General features: G+C 35.0%; 1 protein-coding gene across 7 annotated transcripts in view; it reads right to left on the bottom strand.

Moving 5' to 3' along the window:
- Nucleotides 1-16,624, bottom strand: part of bltp3b (bridge-like lipid transfer protein family member 3B) — a 73,427-nt gene that overhangs the window by 34,413 nt on the left and 22,390 nt on the right. For all 7 annotated transcript variants that reach the window (XM_068219666.1, XM_005164749.5, XM_073946299.1 and 4 more), the window contains exons 3-13: nucleotides 12,456-12,494; nucleotides 11,932-12,023; nucleotides 9,003-9,192; nucleotides 8,779-8,919; nucleotides 7,242-7,412; nucleotides 6,865-7,045; nucleotides 6,697-6,780; nucleotides 6,465-6,611; nucleotides 2,457-2,566; nucleotides 718-859; nucleotides 426-619 (exon numbers count right to left, since the gene is read on the bottom strand). In XM_068219666.1, coding sequence (XP_068075767.1) covers nucleotides 426-619; nucleotides 718-859; nucleotides 2,457-2,566; nucleotides 6,465-6,611; nucleotides 6,697-6,780; nucleotides 6,865-7,045; nucleotides 7,242-7,412; nucleotides 8,779-8,919; nucleotides 9,003-9,192; nucleotides 11,932-12,023; nucleotides 12,456-12,494 — 1,491 coding nt within the window. The remainder of the gene's footprint in view (nucleotides 1-425; nucleotides 620-717; nucleotides 860-2,456; nucleotides 2,567-6,464; nucleotides 6,612-6,696; nucleotides 6,781-6,864; nucleotides 7,046-7,241; nucleotides 7,413-8,778; nucleotides 8,920-9,002; nucleotides 9,193-11,931; nucleotides 12,024-12,455; nucleotides 12,495-16,624) is intronic.

The raw sequence follows: 16,624 nt of genomic DNA on the forward strand, positions 1-16,624 counted from the left end.
AGTGTTCATAGGACACATTTTGGTAATGTCATGACTGCTTGGAACCTGATCTGAGGTGGTGCAAAAAAATACCACTTACAAGTACAGTATGCAGAGGAAAAGTTCCCAAAAATTGAGTCATACCAAACTGAACCATGCCATGCCCTGCTGGTGAAAAGTGTCTACAATAACTCAGAAGACACGTTTATCTTTCTCTCTATATTCGAATTTAAGTTACATAGTGTACAACCTCAATTTCTGAACCAAAGTTAATTGCCTTACAATACAAAAACCTAAGCAGCTTGCTAACGCCCTAATGTCTACATCAACAGCTAGGAAAGGGGTTGCATCATAGTCAACATGAGGTACCTTAGATGCACATAATCTGAGAAACAGCTGTCAATCCAAAATTCACAGAAAGTTTACAACCTCAATTAAATGTCTACCTTAAGCATGAGTCCATCCACTTTGATATCTACATGTTCTTCAGGCTTCTGTGAGTCATTGAGTTTGTACAGATCCATGAATTGCTCCAAACTCTGCCGAAGGTCCAGTGCGAACAGATTAAGCCAAACCAGACTTCTCGAGTCAAGCACCAGTTGTAGTGCGTTCAACTGCACATAGAGGTTGGGACAAGGGACTGCAGGGAGAGAGTGTGTTCATTGTCAATTCAGAGAACGCTTGAGTAGAAGCAGAAAAAGCTGAACATTCTGATGGATGGGATCCCTTCTGTTTTACCTGGATAGTCCTTGCCATCTGGGAAGTAGTACTCTGTGAATTCGGCGTGAATAGCCGGCATCTCTTGGGGGAGATAGAGGGATTTCTTATTGCAGGATATCATGGTTTGAGGACTAGAGCGTGGCTGGTCTGCTGAAGACACCTTTAACATAGTCAAATATTTTTACTTTTAAATGGTTTCTCATCAATGCAAATTTCATCATTTACTTAGTAACAGAATGACTAGATCTGGAATACTGGATGACTGATCTAACATACTTTGTTATTTTATATCAAGCCTGGCACCACATTACATCGTATCTGCATGCGAGTCAAGTACACCTAAGAGGACTAAGGGCACTTTTACACCTGTAGATCAATTGGTTTGTTCCGAAACAGGGATTAAATTGTTACATTGTTGCACTTTGTTCTTGGTGTAGTTCGCTTTCACACGGCAAAGTTTCTAAACAGACCAAAACAGCTAAAACAAGTCACGTGCGAGTAAACTCTCCTAACATTGGTCAGAGTCCCGCTCAGCTGTCATGCGTCCTTATTTTAATTTATGACGATAAGCAATAAGACACTATATGCGAAAAGCTGCACTTTAATTTTGAATGGTGAAACCCACAGACATCGTCACCAAATACAAATCAGAGTAAAGATTATTCTTACACAGCCATTGGATACAATTATGCATTATAGGCCTTACATTATAGAAAGAAATAACAGATAAACCCAGACTGCTGTTTGGTAAATTTTCCTAATGGATAAGCAGCTCTTGTTAATAGTTCAGCTTGCTTTCACTTTCGTATTTGACATTAAACGCACATTTACCTACACTACTCATCATTCTCTCTTCATATAGCTGTATGCCTATCCATAATACACTGTGATATAGCCTAGTTCGTTAGATCGTATTGCTTTCTCACAACAATTGATCCGCTCCAGAGTTCGCTTCAATCGAGCAGAGATCACCTCATTCTGGTAATCTCAGACTGATTGTTTTGGTGTGGATCAGAGTGAGATTGCTGGAATAACATATGCACTACTGGGGGAAACATGCCAGGTTCCGAAACAAAAGTCTAGGTGTGAAAGCACCTTTAGACCATAGAATAAAACTCATATGGGCTTACTTTTTTCTTTTTTTATTAAAGCTCGTACTTTAAAACTGATTTCAAATATTTATTAATTTTAAAATATGTCCAGAGTGCCGTTTAAAATACATTTTATATTTAAACATTTAAGTTTTAATAACCAATAACTAATTTCTCTAGTCTTTGCCTTGAAAACAGTACATAATACTTTTCTAGATATATTTCAAGACACTAATATTGAGCTTAAATTGCAATTTAGGGACGTAACCAAGTTTATTAGGTTAACAAGGCAAGTTAGGTTGATTAAGCCAATTTGGCTAAAAATTATGACCTTCATTTTGTTTGTTTTTAATTAAAAATATGCTTTTATTCCAGCCAAAACAAAACAAATAAGACTTTCTTCAGAAGAAAAAATATTATAGGAAATACTGTGAAAATGTCCTTGCTCTGTTAAACATGACATGGACAATATATTTTAACAGAATAACAATTTCACAGGGGGGCTAATAATTTTGCCATTAAGGCCACATGTCCATCGAAGAGTTTTTTTTTTGCACTACAGAAACGCAAACACTGTTAAAGAGTGCCCAGCGCTGACAACAGAAAAAAAAAAGATTTGATAGACACTTGCCCTAACCATATATGTACATTTCCCCCAATACAAACCTGATAGATGCTAAAGTCTGCCATCCGCAGCACTATTGAGCTGGACATAAGTTGGGTTCTCGGTGGAGTAGGGGGTGAGAAGGAAGTGCTGGAGCTGGTGGAGATCTTTCCTGTAGGGAACACACACAAACTCAGACATCACAATCACAGTGGACCATCTGCACAAACCGCAGCCATGTGTTTGTGAGGCACCTCAAACGCACACCAGAGAGGTACCTGTCTCCAGACACCAGCAGCAGTTGGCCGTGGGAGAGAGTGGCCACAAGCCATCAGGGCCTGAGTCCAGCTCTCTAACCAATATCCCTCCACCCTGCGCCTCTAAGACAATGGACTGATGGACTGGGGACACAGAACCCATTACGCACAAAACCTCTCAAACTAGGACAGGTGTAAGCTGCTACCAGGGAACACTTAAATAATGACCAAATGTAAAAAATGCACACTATAGATTTCAAAATTAAAGCCATAATCACAAACAATAGCCATACTGCACTACTGAGCTAAGAAAAAGTAGCACTTCAGCTAAAGGCCCTTTTACAAAGACTCTGCTGCACTCTCAGTGGCCACATGGAAAACTTGTGCTAGCCATGAACACTTCTGCTACCCATAATTGTGTGTCTGAAAGTGCCCTACAGTCTTTGTGAAGAGCCCTTAAAATAAAGTGCCATAAATTCTTGTTATAGAAATAGCGCTTGGAAGGGAGAGATATCCAGATCTATGAATCTATGAATGACAGCAGTCAATCAAATAATCAGTGTCTAGATCACATTTCAACCAAAAATCCACTATAAAACAATAAATCAAATCATATTTTTGTAGTTTATTTGTATTATTTTCATGTCTAATATACATTTTGTGCCTAATTCTTGTGTCCACAAAGCATCTAGAAGTGTTTTATTTCTCATTTCCACAACAGTACTAATGCATTGATCCAAAAACATGACACTAGGTATGTTTCCATCCACAGACACAAATTAAATTTATGGGCAAAACAGGATTATTGCATAAAAGACGTGCAAGTAAGGCAGCGTTTCCATATACGTAGTCAAAGAGAACAAAATCGTCACTTTCTGATTAACGGGCGCCAAATATCAACAGTAAAAACTGAATCTGCTGTGGTAGGAGAAACTGCGTGAATCTTTTCTTTATTTAATGAATAATTTGCACCTCAAAAGACAAATTCCGTGCATGGTAATGTTTGAAGGTGTGAGACGCGGAGCACAGATGCTTTTGATAGTTCTGGAGTTAATTTATAATGTAATAACACTAATACTGATACGGTAAAGGCGTTTTCGAATGACCAAAAAAACATTTGAGATGTTTTACAGTGTGCTCAGCCTGCTGGGAGAGTATATTAAGCTTTTCCTTTTTATGCTGGCTCTCCTCATTTTCCAAAAGAGGCAAAAATCGCCTTCAAAACTTAGTCAAGACTTGCTCCAAGATTATTGGTTTCTAGCAGAGAAACAAACACAGCAGAGTTACATGAACAGCACATGATAAGGAAAATTCAAAGTGTGATAGGAGATGATTCATATCCTCTGAAGCCTTTTTTGTATTGTTGCCCTCTGGAAGAAGGTTTAGAAGCATTAAATGCTCTTCTAATACATATATATATATTCAACCTTTGTTCTTGAGGCAATAACACTTTATAACCTTAAGTTTTACATTTTTAATGTATGGGTCTGTTCTCATAGCTGTTTTTAGTACTATTTCTGAAGTTATTATGAAAGATGGATTGTGTTTTTTAATATTGTTTAATATTATGATTTGTCTCTTTACTGTGTTTGTTGTATCATGATGCTACTGCCCCTAATTTAATCGTCCATGGTGGGATTAAAGAGCCCATATTATGGGTTTTTGAAAATTCCCCTCCATGTAGTGTGTAACACAGCTCTAAGTGAAGTGAAGTATCCAGCTAAGGCTTAAATCTGTAAGAATACAGTGTTTAAAACTGTTGATTCATCTATAAAAGAGTCGAATCATAGTGCTTCAAACGAGTCGCTTTGATACCGACTCATTAGGTGTTTCGCCATGACGTACGAACGAAACAAAGTTTTTCACGTGCACGCGCAAACCCGGGAGATTTCAAACCTGAGGCCCCGCCCTCTGACGCAGTAACCCAGACACACACACACACACACCCACAAACACACGCACACCCACAAACACACGCACACAAACATGCCGGTCGATTGAAGTCACACAGCAGATGGATATATTGAGTCTCTACCCAAAGATGAAACCTCAGCATTATAACCAAGCAGTTGGAAACTTCTGGAAGCTACATGCTACAAAGAATACTTCATCTGAGTTTGTTAAAGGAAGGATCAGTAAAGAGTAACTGATGGACGTCAGGATGGGTTTCTTCCTACATTTCTCAAGTGTAAGTACGTGCGGTTAAAGTTGTTGCCTCGTTTACTCTAGCTTGCAAATGTATTTAGTTGTGATTTGTTACTTGTAACCGCGTGTACTGTATCAGGTTAACTGGATATATTATCTTATCGCGTGCAAAGTCACGTTAAAAACGCGACGCGTGCTGTTTGTTTATGGAGCTCCGTGCTAGAGTTCTGCTCCCGCGATTTATTCGGACATGTATTCCCGCGCCGCAGAAATCTGGCGCGGGGAGAGAGAGAGAGAGAGAGAGCGAGAGAGCGAGAGAGAAAGCGAACGAACGAACGAGCTTTGTGTACTTTGTGCTGTGTGTGTGTTTTTATCCAGACAGCTTGGCTGTCTGGACTGTATACTGGGTGATATTTGGTTGTGTTCTCCGCTCTAGCGGGACCGGGCGCGGCGGGCAGAAAACGGAGCGGGTTCTCAGGCTAAAACCTGGCGGGTGCGGGCTGAAGCGGGAGCGTTGTCATCCGGAGGTGTGTGTGTGTTTTTGTGTGTGTGTGGTATGGCGAGTACACGACTGTCTCCTTCGTTCGGTTATCCGTGGCACTATCCACTGGCCATAGTGTGGCAGCTAAAGTCCACGCCTACACTATCGAGCGTGTATGAACTGTGATTACTTTTTAAATTGCTGATTAGCTATTGGCCATTTCCCTCTCTGACTGAAGGCAGTCGACCAATCGCGACAGACTGTCATCGGTCCAATCAGCGCAGATTAGCTCCGCGCTAAGGAGGGGTTTGGGAACAAATGAATCACTGGACGATTCATACAGGAGTCGCTGGGATAATTAGGTAAAAATAAATGCAGATTATAAGACCATGAAAGTGTTTTTTGACCTTGCATGCATATTAGACTGTTGTTGGAGACCCTTACAACCAAGATATGACCTTATTTCATGTATAATATGGGCTCTTTAATAAAGTTGTTAAAACTAAAAACACTAAAACTGTTACACACATTTCTATCATCACAGGATCTCTTACAACAGAATCCCATGACTTTTTTAGTGCACATACTAGAATTTATTTGATAATAATATAATAATATTTGACTAGATATTTTTCAAGACACTTCTATACAGCTTAAAGTGACATTTAAATTGACTAGGTTAATTAGGTTAACTAGGCAGGTTAGGGTAATTAGGCAAGTTATTGTATAATGATGGTTTGTTCTGAAGACTATCAACAAAAAATATAGCTTAAAGGGGTTAATAATTTCGACAATTTTTTTTTATTTATTAAAAACTGCTTTTATTCTAGCCGAAATAAAACAAATAAGACTTTCGCCAGAAGAAAAAATCTTATCAGACACACCGTGAAAATGTCCTTCCTCTGTTAAACATAATTGGGAAATATTTAAAAAAGAAAATAAATTCAAAGGGAGGCTAATAATTAAATTAATATGGAAAATGAAAAGCAAAAAAAGCTTAATTGTTCTAAAAACACTTCCCTAACTGCAAAATATAAGACTTATGAGTGCACAAAATTGGTTCTTAATTATTTCTTGGATTTTTGGGTCAAATATAATCCAGACATTAGGAAAGGAGTAATGACATTCACCCATTTTTCAGCAACAGTGAGCCAATCGGAGTCTGCTAACAGGCATGCTGTTCTCACCGTGCTGAGGAGAGCCCTGGGACTGTCCGCTGACTGCGTTTTTCAGCATATCGACATTAGACTTAAACTCGTCCAGGAGAGAACGCGCCCAGGTTTCACGAGATTTTGTTGCTTCGCCATAGTGCATCCAATGCAAACAGCCCTCACCTGAGACACAAAAAGATCATCTTTTAATAATCATAACACTTTCCTCTTCAAAAGTATAGTACAAATAATGTATTTAATGTATTACCAGCTTTGTGGAAAGGGTAATAGTCTACGCTGATAGAACTAAAAGACAATTGCATTGCACCACCATCCAATCTCTTATTAATTCCTGCAGATTTCAAAGAAAAGACGTATTTTAGAATGACAACACCAAACGTAAATGTTAACTGTATTATGTGTGAACATGTGGTACCTCTATCCTTGGCATTGGTGTCATCGCAGATATGCAGGTCCAAGTGTGTGATCTGGAGGTGGTGTGACGTCTCACGAACATCATAGGCGGTGAAGAGCCGTGCCATGGAAGCGGTCTGATCTGCCGCGGCTGAAGCCTGCTGCGTGCGCATCTGCTGGGCTGTGGGGGGTGCCGGTGTCACCTGAAAACATCAATCAGCCGTGACTAAAGGTTTGATAATACTAAACATACAGACATCTGAAAGGGAACAATAAAAGATACAACCAGTAGGGAGCAGCAAAGCAGTATTTTAAGAATCGAAAGCATATATTAAAAAAAAGAGGTAGTTGGTGGTGGTGATTGGGGTAGGAGGCAGGGAAGAGTCCTCAAACTCGCACCTGTGTAGTGTCAGGGGCCATGCTCTTCCTTTGCGAAGCGGATTTCTCCATGGATTCACTAAGAGACTTAGCGTACTGCACCATGGCCTTGAGCTGAGAGTCCGTCAGCACCCAGAGCAGGTCATCCAGGATCAGAGTCAGCTTTGATGCAATCACATTACAGTCCTTCATCTGGAAAACACATACGTGTATAGAGCCAAGATGAACATTGTGTTATTTAAATCAATAGAGAAACACATATTTAAAATAGTATATAGTTGGAGGGAAAATTATTAGCCGTCCTGGGAAATGAGTTCTTCTCTAATATTTCCCAAGTGTTGTTTAATGAAGAGAAGTTGTTGTTTTTTTTTCTATAATTTTTTTAAACATAAGATTTTTAAAAACTAATGTATTTTGTCTTTGTCATGATGACAGTACAGAATGTTACTAGTCATTTTTAAAGATATTAGTATTGAGCTTAAAGTGCAATTAAAATGCTGAATTAGGTTAATTAGGGCAACTAGGCAGGTTAAACAAAATGTGTAAAACTAGTAACTAGGAACATAATTGGATAGCAGTGGTTTTTCTGTATCCAATCAAAAATAAATAAATGAATAAATAAATAAATAAATAAATAAATAAATAAATAAATAAATAAATAAATAAATAAATAAAAACCTCTTAAAGGGTTATAATATTTAGTATTTTATTCTAGCTAAACTAAAATAAACAAAACTGTCTTGAGAGGAACAAATAAAATAGGAAATACTGTGAAATTCAATATTAAAAACTGTGTGTACAAATGAAAATAATCTTGCAATTAAATGTGCTTGATGTCTTTTATAAAGAAATGCTTATAGTGAATATCACTTGAATTTTTGTTGGTTTTGCACTATTATTTTCCATTCCTAAAGAGATTCCTAAATATTTAAGAATTTGTTGTGGAGTAACTGTATGTAAAATACATGTTTATAAGGTTTGTAAATGTTTGTTTACATTAGCCAATGTCATATTCATTCTGAATAAAGTTACAAAATATTATTACATACTGAAGATTCTTATGAAAACTGCATTACATTATTAAATCAAATTTTAAATTTTTTTTTGTGTAGATATTTTTTAAAATGTGATTTGTATTTGACTTTAATGAAAGCAAAGTTCAAGTTTTATTTCACTTATTTCTTTCATTTTATTTTTATGTTATTTATTTTTCTACAAATAAAGTAGCCTTTTTTATTTTGAGTCATATTTTTATATATAAATACTTCATATGATTTTTTATTTTCAAACATATAAAGCAATTAATTTAAAACATTGTTTGAAATAAGCCAGATTTTAATGCTTTCTCAGACAACACCGTACAAAAATTGACTAAATCAATGAGTCTGTTTGTGTGTGATGCACAATGCGACTGAAACAAAGCCTTCTTCTAATCATCTGCCAATATTCAGACCACCGACAGAGAAACAAATCCCAGCTGCCTGCAGAGCTCAGAGCCAATCCACAGACAAACAACCACGACAAAAACCCAATGCGTAATGAACATATGTGTGTTTACCCTTCTTTTTAAAGTGACTCTGATCTTCGATTGGTTGGTGATGAGGCGGATTGGGGCACTGACGACCTCATGTTCGGTGTTCTGGATGGCGTCTGCTTCAATCCTGATCATCTGCCAGCTCACTTCCTTAAACGTTAGCAACTAAAGCATATCACAGTGTTACCACAACACATAATACACACCACAGTCCCTTAGTGAAAGTATAGGTATGTAAATAAAGTAACCTCTCCTCGTGTGGGGTCCAGGATTCTTGTGTATCGGAGGTCACCAGTGGTCCAGCTGGTGTTGACGCTGTAAACCTGAAGCTGTGAGAGCTCGAAGGATGCATTAAAGGCTTTGGCGCTGATGCGAATCACTATGGAGTTCACAGAGAGAGAGATGCCCTCCACCACTTTTTCTGCAAAACCATATTCACTGACGAAAGAGAAAGAGATTCCAAATAAATACAAGAGTGACAGAATCAAAGATTCTCGTGATATTTGCTGATCATGATATATGGTATTATCACAGTATTGACACAGGGACCATTCACACATGAACGCATCTTTTCATGATTTTTTTAGGGTTTTTTCACCTTTTCATGGAACAGTAGAGATTTGAGACAGGAATTTGTGAGGAGGAGAGAAGGATCGGCAAAGGACCTCGAGCCAGGAATCGAACTTGGGTCACTGTGAGCATGATGTGCTATATATCAATGCATTAACTACTAGGCTATTGATGCCAACTCAGGAATGTTTTTAAAAGCTTCTTCTTCACCATGTTGCCTTAAAATAGGGGTGCCCAAACTTTTTTTTATAAAAGGCCACAAACTAATCTTGATTGAGGGTGGTGGGCCAAAAGTATTACATTAAAATTGCTGAGCTAATTTACAAATTTATTTATATTTAAAAAAAATTGTTAAATTATATATATATATATATATATATATATATATATATATATATATATATATATATATATATATATATATATATAAATATATATATATATATATATATATATACATATATATATATATATATACATATATATATATACATATATATATATATATATATATATATATATATATATATATATATATATATATATATATATATATATATATATATATACATACATACATACATTTTGTTATGAACTTCCTACAATAAAAACAAACATCCCATTTATACCACAATGTAGTTCAATGCATTGTCTTCTATCAGTCAAGTAACAGTATTTATGTTTTAACTAGGATTGGGCTGATAAACAATATTTTATCGAATCATGATAAAATTTAAGTCAATAACAATAAAAAGCTGTGGACTTTTTTTTACTCTATATTGATCTAAAAGCCAATCACACAGCTGAAATTTGTAATAATAGGAATTTTAAAGGGTGTTGATTTTGACCATCGAGATGTAGAAATTCGAGATGAATCGAATTTAATACATTAGAGCTGTACTAAATTTTCAGCCACTGAAAATTTATAGGCAAATATGTTATGCCATATTATAGGAATATTATATTATAGGAAAAATATGTTATGCCATATAATAGAACATCTAATTTTTGTGGCTTCAGTCATTGTTAGGGTAGTCTTTTATACCTGGAAGCATTAACAACTTTGAAATATATATCGTTATCGTTCAGTATGGAAAATAATTATGGAGATATTGCCTAGTCCTAATTTTATTTACAAATTATGATTAATTTAATTGAAACATTTAATTTCAGTTAGCTTTTTTGTAGCTCAACAATTAAACAAACAAACAAAGAAATGGTTATGTGAAATTAGAACTGAAGATCTCTGTTAAATACAATTGACCAAACCTTTCCCATCAATTCCTATCCTCTTCTAAGATGGGACTAACAATGGCTAACATTGGGCCCTAGTTTGGGCATCTCTGCCTTAAAATAAAACATTAGTCATGAGAACTTGCTACTGTAAACAAAAACGTGCAATGTTTGCTCCGGCTCCATATTACTTTTCATTGGTCCACTGCTTTGGTAGTCACACTAATAAGTGGCACTGCATGTAAACTTTTAAATTTACATAATCTTAAAGATGTCCTTGTGTGAGGTGCTGCAAAAGAAACCATAATGATGGTAACGCAAGTCCATCAAGTGCGTTCACATAGAACAACTAAAGTAGCGCATTGGTTGAAAAAACATTTACTGTGTGAATGGCCCCTTAAGCTGCAGAAATGTGGTTGATTTAACAAGTACATAACATGAAAAAAGTGTTTATTGTGTATACACTTTCAGAAAAAAGAAATGTATTAAAGTGCAATAAATAGGAAACTGCACCTAAAATCTCATTAGTCTCAAAATCCTAAAAGGTCTCATTAGTAAACATTATTAATAGATTAACCAGAGCCTCCAAGATCTCTGAATTGAATGCAAAATCAAGCAAACGTTGCACAATTTTAAGGCATTTGCATTTGTTTTTTAATTGATTGTTTTTTACAAACCCGAAGGACTGATTAGCTGCCATCAACATGGAGAAATAGCTAAAGAATGTTTGTTACAGATATTATGCCAATGTTAATTAAATAAACTGAACTTTCTAAGTTAATAGCTCCATTAAATAAAACGTACAACTTCTGATTTCAATAAGTTTAATAATCTAAAGTTAACTAATGGAGCCTTATTGTTATAAAGATTCAGAATGCTTTCAATCAATATCTCAGGCATGTTGTAGGCCAGAGTCATGTAAATACATTTATGTTCGAAAACAGGTAGTTTACTAAGACTTAAAACATTCAGATCTGTGATGAACACTACTTTACAAATACAACAATCAAGAAAGTTCTTGGCAAGATTTTAAACATTTACATGATTAATAAATATTCACAGAATTTTTAAATGCTCACTTTGAAATGTTCGTTATCAACAAGTTTCATTATTGAAAATCAGCAGGTCTAATGTATTATGACCGTTGTGTGGATGTTTTCCACAACACGTACATAGAAACAATATCTAGTGCAGAAAATAAAAACAAACAAACAAACAAACAAATAAATAAACAAAAATAGAAAAAGAAAAAACTATTTTCCATGGTTCTTCAAAGCTCATTTATTTGTACAGGTTTACCCAGGTTTCTTATGAAAACAGGAAGCAGGCAGAGATATGGATCAAGGCGGATTGAGGACATCAGTAGAAACTGACCTTTGACCCGAGGCTGTTGCTATGGGTGATGGGCCGTTGGGAGGGCGGGGCTCATCACAGGTGCTCATCTCCATGACAACTTTATCCAGAGACTGAAAAATATGATTTATAGCGCCAATAATTAATATGCACAAACTACACCAGCCCTTACTGTAAGGAGAGTCTCGAAGAAGACGAAACCAAAAACAAACCACAACAACACAAAACAAGACCAAATAAAGTACAACAAAACAAAAGCAAATAAAATACAGAAAAACAAAACAAAATAAAATAAAGCTAAACAAAATAACATCAAACAATAGAAAACACAAATAAATTAGGATGAGAAAAGACATAACAAATAACAAGACAAATAAATGAAATGCAAAATAAACTAAATTACAAAAACAACAACAACAACAACAACAGTAATAATAACAATAATAATAATAATAATAATAATAATAATAATAATAATACACATTTAAACAATACATGCATGTACACATATTTATAGATATAAAACAATATTAAAGTCTTATTACCAGAGAGATTGGATGAGTCTTTAGCTTGGTCCATGGTATCTGCATAAAAAGATTAAACAGTAATTACATAAACACATACACACAATCGATTAAATAATTAAATTGCAAACTAACATATTACTTTTTACATATAATACATATAATACAAATCTGTTTATCACGGTGGGGTCATTGAAAATTTCATCTGAAATATGTTAATATAATTAAATTGTGATAATATTTTAGGTGGCCCTTTCTATCTGATTTGATCATATGCCATTTTTGTGTTTGTATTATAATAATTTCTATCTATCTATCTATCTATCTATCTATCTATCTGTCTGTCTGTCTGTCTGTCTGTCTGTCTGTCTGTCTGTCTGTCTGTCTGTCTGTCTGTCTGTCTGTCTGTCTGTCTATCTATCTATCTATCTATCTAATAGTAATTATCATAATCCATGTAAGTAAATCCATAGCATCTCTGAGAGCTCCTTACTAATATAACTTCTCTTACATATATATTATTAGGAATGTGTACAGCATGTCTGTCTGTGTGAAAGTCTGTGTACGTGTGTTCTTTTTTCTAGCGTGCATCAGGGAGCATTCAGAAACACCTGCAGCACAGCCAGAGGGTAAAAACAAAACTCTTGTGTTCCCCTTAAATAGAGTCAGATAGGCACAAGAAACATATGCACTCATCACTCATCTCTGAATGTCAAAGTGACGAGTTAAAAAATATGCGTGTGCTTCAAAAAGCTGCAGCGTAAATATCAGCTGATGAAATACACTGAAGCTCATGTTAAAAGAATTGTTCAGTCAAAAGTTTTCTGGTCCAGTTTTAGCGTCTTATAAAACTCAATACTATAATAAGTGTACAGATTTTCTAACTCGTAAACAGGGCAGAAAAAAAATTGAGAAAATGTTTAGCTATTTTTACACAGAAGTAAAAAAATTTCTGATAAAAAAAGTAAAAAAAAAAAACACACATTTTTTTAAGGTTTATATTATGGCTGGGTGAAACAACAAAAATGCCATTTCAATATTTCTTTTCCATATTAAACAATAACGATATATAGTTCGATATAAATTGTTTATAGGGTCAATGAAATGGCATTTTTGGCCAATACGTTTTTGTTGGCTGAAAATTTGGTACATCTCTAATATCAACTCACTTTTAGATTCCCATTGTTGCACATTTCTGCTGTGTGATTGGCTCTAAGATTAATATAAAAAAGATCAGTAAAAAAGTGCAGAGCTTATCAAATTTAGTAGTAATAGTAGTAGTAAACTTTATTGTCCTTGACAGGAAATTTGTTATGGGCATCGTCATATTGCTGCAGACCTTCACTAAAAAAAACAAGCAATAAAAACAATACAAAATAGAGCAGTTACAAAATTTATAATGCTAATTAAGATAGACTCTTGTTAAATAAACCCCCTGAAACAGGTACAAAGGATTTCTTATAACGGTTTAACCTACACTTTGGGACTCTATATCTCCTACCCTAGGGAAGCAGTACGTAATGTGGAAACAAAAAATAAGTTCACAATCCTTTCCACCTGATTGAGGACACAATTCTCATAAAAAACTTGAGGATTAAAATATTCATCATGCCCAACAATTTTCCATCATATCTTTAAGAGATGCATCGATTTAGATTTACACTGAACAGATAGGTTACCAAACCACACTGTGATACCATATCTAAGAATGCTTTCAAGTATTGCTTTATAAAACATCATCATTTTATTAAGACAAGTTTTATCACGATTCAAAATAACATCGCTTATCGACCCAGCCCTAGTTTATAATGCAAATCCAATTAGATTGTTTTGTAAACAAAGCAAATCTCTCATATAATATATTTAAAAGACAGAAAATATTACTTTAACTGTATTGTAAATAAATAATATAAACATTTGATATTATTCATAATATTACAGGATCTAATATAAAAACTGATTAAATATATATTTACAAACATTTAAATAAGTAAATAAATAGACTCTTTGTATTTGTGCACGGGCAGACTCCATGTAGGTCTACTCATTATAAATACTGACAAGTTTGATTGGCTATAAATCAGCATAATTAACAGTTTATGACAGGGCAGCTGAATGGCGATCAATCCCTACATCCATCATAGATGCCGCTTCTGTAAAATCGGTCAGTACATATCAAAAGATCTGGGTTTATATTCAGCAGAATTGAAAGATCTTTTAAAAATCCCAAATCCCTTAGTTTTAAATATGATTTCCATATGGTTTGACATAAAAAATTAAGTGCCTGCTATCCCTTATCTTGTTTTAATCCAATTTGGAGCAATGAAAATTTAAACCAAGTATGTTAGATGCAGGATTCAAGATATGGGCAGAGAAGGCAATTAGAAAGATAGCAGATTTATATGCTAACAATATTCTAGTGTCATTTCAGGAAATTGTTAGTACATACAATATTCTTGCAAAACATTCCTTTAAGTATTTACAAATAATAGATTTTGTCCTCAAATCACAAAATAATTATCTGGATATTCCATCATTGTCTGTTTTGGAAAAAGTAAAAACAAGTGTTTTAGCGAAGGTTTATTTCTGCATTATACAAGATGCTGGTGTCAGGATCAAAGGAATCTTCAAACAGTAAATTGGAAGCTTGGAGACGAGATCTTAAGAATAATAGGAAGCTCAATCACTAACAATGAACACTCGTCTGAAACTGTTGCAACGTAAGTGGTAAATGAGGATTTACATAATTCCATTTTTTTGCATAAAAATAATGAAAATATTCCAGTTACTTGCTTGAGATGCAGGGACCTTAAAAGAACGCTGCATCTCTGCATATGGGAATGTAAAGGGATACAGAACATCTGGAAAGGTGTGAAGGAAATGATAGAAAAGATTCTTGAGGTTTATATACCAATGTCTCTTTTATTTTTTTATTTCATTCATATCCCAAGGAGATCAAGTTAAAAAAGATGGAGCATATATTTATGAAATAATTCTGACTTCAGCTGTGTGTATTCTGTAAGTGGAACGGCTTATTTCTTTAAATTGGAAAAGTATATGGGCACCAAATACAGGCCGTTGGCTGAAAAAAATGGTAACAAGCGTGACAATGAAAAAAAATAACTTGGATGTTAAGAAATAAATACATAATTTTAGATAGAGTTTGAGGACCTCCTATGTTGTTTTTAAAGGGTGGTGGAGTCGGAACTGTTTTACTAGAAGGTTAGTAAAAGAGGTGAAATTATATTCTGATGTAAAATACTGAGGAGCCTTTTGTTTTGTTTGTGTATTTGTTTGCTTGTTGGTTTTTGTTATATCTGGCACATGGAAATGTGTATGTACATGGTAAAATATGCTAAAAAAGAATTTGAAAAAAAATTGAGGGGAACACTTAAAAATAATGGTCCATTAGTTAACGTACTTACTAAAATGAACAAACAATCAATACATTTATGATGGTATTTATTAATCGTAGTTAATATTACCTAAATTAAATGTTAGTTCATGTTAACCCACAGTGCATTAACTAATGTTAACAAGCACAACTTTAAATTTTAATAATGCATTAGCAAATGTTAAACTACAATTAATAAATGCTTTACAACATTATTCATACTTGGTTAATATAATTTTAAATATATTAACGAATGGACCACTATTCTAAAGTGTTACCAAGATCTGTAATGACAGACAAAACAAATAGTGGCCAAGTAATAAAATCCGTTTGTAATAAAGCTAGATGTGGACCCATCGGGAAGGAGGCGGTAGAGAACCAACCAATGTCTAACACATTTTAATAATGAAAATAAACCTCCTTGACCACTGCCGCACACACATAACAATGACTGGTTCTCTCTCCTCCCTTCTTACCCCTTTTGGAGCTTTTACACTGTAAAAAAATAAAACAGGGGCAACACAGTGGCGCAGTAGGTAGTACTGTCATCTCACAGCAAGGAGGTCGCTGGGTCGCTGGTTCGAACCTCGGCTCAGTTGGCGTTTCTGTGTGGAGTTTGCATGTTCTCCCTGCCTTCGCGTGGGTTTCCTCCGGGGTGCTCCGGTTTCCCCCACAGTCCAAAGACATGCGGTACAGGTGAATTGGGTAGGCTAAATTGTCCATAGTGTATGAGTGTGTGTGTGAATGTGTGAATGTGTGTGTGTGGATGTTTCCCAGAGATGGGTTGCGGCTGGAA

This window comes from Danio rerio, chromosome 4 (genome assembly GCF_049306965.1).
Source record: "Danio rerio strain Tuebingen ecotype United States chromosome 4, GRCz12tu, whole genome shotgun sequence".
Taxonomy (NCBI): domain Eukaryota; kingdom Metazoa; phylum Chordata; class Actinopteri; order Cypriniformes; family Danionidae; genus Danio; species Danio rerio.